This window comes from Procambarus clarkii, unplaced genomic scaffold, assembly GCF_040958095.1.
Source record: "Procambarus clarkii isolate CNS0578487 unplaced genomic scaffold, FALCON_Pclarkii_2.0 HiC_scaffold_103, whole genome shotgun sequence".
NCBI classification, from domain to species: Eukaryota; Metazoa; Arthropoda; class Malacostraca; order Decapoda; family Cambaridae; genus Procambarus; species Procambarus clarkii.
The window spans coordinates 150,663-157,500 of NW_027189136.1; the positions used below are offsets into that span (position 1 = coordinate 150,663).

The 6,838-nt window shown below is 41.6% G+C and overlaps 1 protein-coding gene across 1 annotated transcript in view; it reads right to left on the reverse strand.

Annotated features, from left to right (window-relative positions):
• Positions 1-5,601: 5,601 nt before the first annotated feature.
• Positions 5,602-6,838, reverse strand: part of LOC138360242 (tigger transposable element-derived protein 7-like) — a 20,934-nt gene continuing 19,697 nt past the window's right edge. Inside the window, exon 2 of the mRNA XM_069320170.1 lies at positions 5,602-6,450. Within this exon, the coding sequence (XP_069176271.1) occupies positions 5,602-6,450 (849 nt within the window). The remainder of the gene's footprint in view (positions 6,451-6,838) is intronic.

Genomic DNA, 6,838 nt, shown 5'->3' on the forward strand with positions numbered 1-6,838 from the left:
AAAAAAAAAAAAAAAAAAATATGAACATGTTTGCTGATGATGCTAAGATAATAGGAAGGATAAGAAACTTAGATGATTGTCATGCCCTTCAAGAAGACCTGGACAAAATAAGTACATGGAGCGCCACTTGGCAAATGGAATTTAATGTTAATAAATGCCATGTTATGGAATGTGGAATAGGAGAACATAGACCCCACACAACCTATATATTATGTGAGAAATCTTTAAAGAAGTCTGATAAAGAAAGAGATCTAGGGGTGGTTCTAGATAGAAAACTATCACCTGAGGACCACATAAAGAATATTGTGCGAGGAGCCTATGCCACGCTTTCTAACTTCAGAATTGCTTTTAAATACATGGATGGGGATATACTAAAGAAATTGTTCACGACTTTTGTTAGGCCAAAGCTAGAATATGCAGCAGTTGTGTGGTGCCCATATCTTAAGAAGCACATCAACAAACTGGAAAAGGTGCAAAGACATGCTACTAAGTGGCTCCCAGAAATGAAGGGCAAGAGCTACGAGGAGAGGTTAGAGGCATTAAATATGCCAAAACTAGAAGACAGAAGAAAAAGAGGTGATATGATCACTACATACAAAATAGTAACAGGAATTGATAAAATCGATAGGGAAGATTTCTTGAGACCTGGAACGTTAAGAACAAGAGGTCATAGATATAAACTAGCGAAACACAGATGCCGAAGAAATATAAGAAAATTCACTTTCGCAAACAAGAGTGGTAGACGGTTGGAACAAGTTAGGGGAGAAGGTGGTGGAGGCCAAGACCGTCAGTAGTTTCAAAGCATTATATTACAAAGAGTGCTGGGAAAATGGGACACCACGAGCGTAGCTCTCATCCTGTAACTACACTTAGGTAATTACACTTGTGAACGCCAGCTAGCGCACAAGTACATGAGCGCACAAAATACTTTTACACAAAAGACATGTACTGACAGGCGTGTGGCTTCTGACTTCGTTTTTATTGAATAATTAATTTATTTATTTATTTATTTTTATATATATATACAAGAAGGTACACTAGGATTGTGCGGATACATAGCATAGTAATTACATTCTTGTAAAGCCACTAGTACGCGCAGCTTTTCGGACAGGTTGTTGTTGTTGTTGTTTAAGATTCACTACTCAGAATAATAAGTTCCAGTAGCACGGGCTATGGTGAGCCCGTAAAATGGGCAGGTCCTTATTCTAAGAAAATTTTAAGTAGGTAAAAACTAGCAAAATTTATAAAAATGATAACAGGTATATAGCAAGAAAAAAAATAAAGATGAGAGAAATTTGTAGGTATATTAAAGCACATAGGTAGCTCAGATTGATTGCATTATTATTACAAATTAGGCGCTTAACTATAATACTTATTATTATGTACACGTATAATTATTATATAATAAATGTAAAAGGAGTTTATCCAAAAATTGACAAAAGTCTTGTGTTTTGTAACCAATTATGTGCCTTTGTAATTAATCCTTTACCCCACTGCCCACGGGATGGGTATGGGGTGCATAATAAAGAAAGAAATAATAATTTTGTGCGTTGTATCATGTTTGTGGCCATTTGCGTGTGTTGTGTTTACGTTGGCGGTCCTTACCAAGCCCTGATTATGTCCATCACATCACTAAACTTTATTTAATAACTATATGCCTGTTAATTAAAAGATTTTAATTATTAATAGCATTTTATTGTCGATTTAATATTGAACACGTACACATAAGCGAAACGTCCAAAACTGGTTTTCTGAAATGGTAAAGATATTAGTGTGCGATGGTGTCAATATAAGGAGTATCTTGTATCCCTGTGGGGAGAACTGTTTCCTTCAAAAAGTATAATCGTGTGGGATTATGTTTAAAGAAACAATTCCAAAGTACATTCTTTGAAAAACATGAGGATAAATACAAGCATTAGTTGTAAATGACCAGTTATAAAAAGAAATAAGAAGTAGGAAAATGCTAGCATGTTAGCTAGCATGAAAATGTTAGCACAAGAGAATGTGTAGAGTGTATATTTAGCATGTTTAGGGCTTTAAACAGAGAGGCTGTGTGTTGTTGGAAGACAGTTTTATAGTTCGTAATGCTTCAGCGAATTTAGGGATCATTGTGGGTTATGCACCCCCATGTTGTCTAATTTATATGCATATGTCTGTGTAGGGAATTTTATTGCGATCATAGTGATACAAAAAAGAACGATGTTGAACAAGTTTGGACTTGATAAACCTGAAAAGAGTATGTTCGGGCTGTCTGGCGTGCAGGGCTAACAATCGACTTAGTTTTTTATTTGGTGCCGGCATCACGTTAGCTTTGGTGACATGTTACACATATGTTCCTCTAGAACATTTCATTGAGAACACATTGATACCAAAATAAAACACGTACATTGAAAATTACAGTCAAAACATGAAAAAGAGTATAAACTTTTCAGTAAGGGTGTAGTTGATGTGCAGTTAGGCATACGGTAGCGGGTAACCCTTGGGCAACTTCCCATGGTCTTGCGGGTTGGGCGCACCCATGTTTTGTACTTTATTTTCATATGTCTGTGTATGGAATTTTATTACGATCACAGTGATACCTAAATTAACGACGTAGAATTATTGTGGGGTTGACAAACCTGAAAAGAGCAAAAACATTTCATTGCTGTTTGGCGCTCACGGCTAACAATCGCCATAGTTTTTTATTTGGTGCGGGTCTCACGTCGGCTTTGGTAAAATTTTATATGTATATATTCCTCTAGAGCATTCTCTTGTGAACAAGTTGATACCAAATTTTAATACATACATGGAAAATTAAGGTGAGCAGACCGTAAAGAGTATACACTTTTTAGTGTCGCCACGCGGTCACCCAAAATGCTCGGCGCACAAGGGGAAAGTTAAAGAACCGTCTGCCGGGAGCGCGATAGTGTTATTAACTTCTCAGATGTGGGGTGGGAGACCAGGCCCCCCAGTCAGAGTGTGATGGAAAACTGGGTTCTGTAACCCCCGCTACAATGGTCCCAGACCAAGCAGCTCCTGACTCTCCCTGCTTGATGGGGTTCTGGGAGTAGTTCTGCTCCCCAAGCCCGGCCCGAGGCCAGGCTTGACTTGTGAGTGCTTGATCCACCACGTCCCGACTACCCCTCTCTGCTCTCCCTCCCACCTCTGTGGCAGGGTTGGGCCCAAATCCCCCAGTGATGACCACCTCATCACATCGAGTGGCTCCATCTCTCATTGTAACAACTGCACCTTTTACCCCCTTCCTTCCTACTGGGGGTGCTTGGCGCTGTTCCCTCCGCACTCACATTCACACGATTCCTTGCGGTTCTAGTACGTTCCATCTTTGTTTGGTTCTTCTACATGGAGTAAGTATTTTCTTGTTGATTCAAGATCTAGATTCTAGAGTCATGTTGATTCTGCTCGTCCTGATGATTTATTCATCCATAAACACCAAGTGGATTTGGTGAATACCTTTGTCACTATTAACCCCACCGGTACTGGTACACATGTCATTGCAGCTCCTTCTCGGGAAGCAGCTGTCCGCTTAGCCTCGATGTTCTGCATTGGAGAGACGTCTGTTCAGATCTCAAAAAAAGGCTTGGTTAAATGCCAGGATTGGCACAGTTATTCTCTCCCACCATGTAGCGACTGGAGATAGGGAGCTGAAAGACTGCCACAAGGATATTGAACATATCCTTGAGGCCCAAGGCCATTCTATCCTCCAGATTCATATGTTACTCGACCCCTCCCTCGTGGTTGTCATGGCCAGTCTCTTTGCGTAATGAAGATCACTTATGATAGTAGGTCCCTTCTGTCTTTCATAATTCTTGCTGGTGCCAGATGCTCCGTTCAGGAGTACATCTGCTCTCCTCGCCTCTGCAATAAGTGCTGGAAATTTGGGCATGGTTCCCTCAAATGCACAAGTGTCATGTCTTTATGCCCCCTGTGTGGACACTCAGGTCATTCTAAGACGGTGCTTCTCTTCCCAATCTCACTGCATCAATTGCAGTGATGCCCACCCTACCTTCTCTTGCACGTGTTCAACTACAAATTTGAGAAAGCCATCCTCAGTTAGAAACATCATAATCGTTTATCTTTTCCTGAGGCGAGACGCCAAGTACACCATCTTCCATCTTTCTCTGGCGTGTCTATGCTCATGTGTTGCGTTCCACTTCTTGCCCTCTCCCTTTTTCTCAGTTTTGATTCATTTTTGAGTTTGAGTCCAAAACTAACCATTTCCAACTATTTTTATACTACAAACAACATAATTTGAATTGCCTTGCCACATATAATTATTAAATATTCAACTAGAAACCTCAACTTACCTTCTTGTTTATCTTCTTGATTGATGCAACACATCTTGAAGTTAAAAATTCTTGACAATTTACATAACCTATACTAACAGAACACTAAAATTAACACATAAAATTACTGTACAGTTCCTTAGGCAAACTTAGTTTTCACTGCCAGCTGCAGAAGCCTCACTGGTTGAAGGCATTTGGCTTGCCTGTGACGCCTCATTTGTTGAAGGCACTGGGCTTGCCTGTGACGCCTCACTTGTTGAAGGCGCTGGGCTTGCCTATGACGCCTCACTTGTTGAAGGCACTGGGCTTGACTGTGACGCCTCAATTGTTGAAGGCGCTGGGCTTGCCTGTGACGCCTCACTTGTTGAAGGCGCTGGGCTTGCCTGTGACGCCTCACTTGTTGAAGGCGCTGGGCTTGACTGTGACGCCTCACTTGTTGAAGGCGCTGGGCTTGCCTGTGACGCCTCACTTGTTGAAGACGTTGGGCTTGCCTGTGACGCCTCACTTGTTGAAGGCGCTGGGCTTGCCTGTGACGCCTCACTTGTTGAAGGCGCTGGGCTTGCCTGTGACGCCTCACTTGTTGAAGGCGCTGGGCTTGCCTGTGACGCCTCACTTGTTGAAGGCGCTGGGCTTGCCTGTGACGCCTCACTTGTTGAAGGCGCTGGGCTTGCCTGTGACGCCTTACTTGTTGAAGGCGCTGGGCTTGACTGTGACGCCTCACTTGTTGAAGGCGCTGGGCTTGCCTGTGCTGTCTCACTTGTTGAAGGTGCTGGTTTGATTTAAATATCATATAAGAATCAAGTGTTGCTTGCCTTCTGTGTTCACTGGCCAGTTGTATGATCAGCTCTTTTGTTCACCTCAGGTACTGATACATGTTTCCAACTTCTGGATGAGCACAATTGGATGAAAAATGTATTAATCCGTCAACATAGATCATGCGTACACTGTATTTTGTGGTCATTGGTGTTGGTTCTTCACTGCCTTCTTCATCCTCCATCTCTACGTCGACCTCACCAGTAATAGAATGGAGAATCTCGTCTTCACTCATCACACCATATCCTGGGTCATTGGCATCATTTTCAAGCCAATCAACCATATCCTGTCTAAGTTTTTGCCGGCATTTCTAAACATTCCATGGATTTCATCTGTAAATCCTTCAAAATCCATTTCTTCATCCTCCTCATTTCTGACCATAGATGTGAGGAGTTTTTTCCAGGAGTTTTTCAAAGTCGATTCCTTTACTTCACTCCACACCATGGCCCAGTTATGGATGGCTTCCTTGATTGTATAGTTCTTCAAATTCTCAATTTTTTTTTTTTTAGCCCCTGTTATCCACACCGAGTTCAATATCTTCCGGAAGAGGCAAAACCACCAAAACTTCGTTTAGCATTTTTTTGGTGTACAACCTCTTCGTGGCACAGATAACTCCCTGATCCATAGGCTGTATGAGAGAGATTGTGTTAGGAGGAAGTGCCATACATGTTGTCTTGCCATCATGTGAGGTTAACGTGTCAATTTTGGGGTGGGCAGATGCATTATCAAGCAGCAGCAAAGCCCGAACTTCACTTGGCCTTACTTGATAGGCACGAACTTTCCTGCAGAACAAGTCATGAAACCAGGAAAGAAAGATCTGTGTAAACCATGCATTTTGTGAGTTATAATAATTGACTGGCAGTCTGTCCATGCAATGTTGCAAGGCTCTCGATTTATTTGATTTGCCAACAATTGCACACGTGATTCTGTTTGTGCCGTCGGCTATTGCACACATCATGGCCGATAGCCTGTCCTTGTTGACCTTACGGCCTGGCACACAACCCTCACTCCTCATTGCTAGAGTTTTTTCTGATAAACTCCTCCAATACAGCCCAGTTTCACCAGCATTATAAATTTGATAAGAATATAAATTATTTGCCAAAATGTATGCTCTTATTTTCTCTTTAAATGGTTCTACACTGCTTTCATCTGCACTCAATTTTTCACAGACAATTTTCCTCTTCGCAATATTGTGCCTACCCTTGAACCTTGCAACCCACCCTTCACTCGCTTTGAAATCCTTTATTCCAAGGCTTGCTGCAAATCTGCTTGCATCAGTTTGTATTTCTGGGCCGTGAATTCTCACGCCAGCTGTGCGGTGCTGAGCAAACCACTTGTACATGGTCTCATCCAACTATACATGTGTCGAAGTTTTCATAGTCTTTCTACCACACCCTCTGCTAGTGCTTGCACCTTCACTTTCACAGGTTGAAATGTATTTTATAATTTTCTCTTTTTGTTTCCTAATAACAGAAACAGTACTAGTGCCTATATTAAATTCCTTGACAACACTTGAGCTCGACCGGCCATTTTCACAAAGTTGTAAAACACACAGCTTGTCCTTAATTGTTTGGACAACCTTCTTCCTCTTAACACCTCCGAAATGATTCATGCTGCTACCAGACATAGTCTTGGCCAAAAATGTTCAAAGTTACTACGAAAATAAAAAAAGTTATTTAAAAAAATATTTCACTAATGGCACGGCACTGGGTAGAGATAGAGAGCACATGGGTTGACCAGGC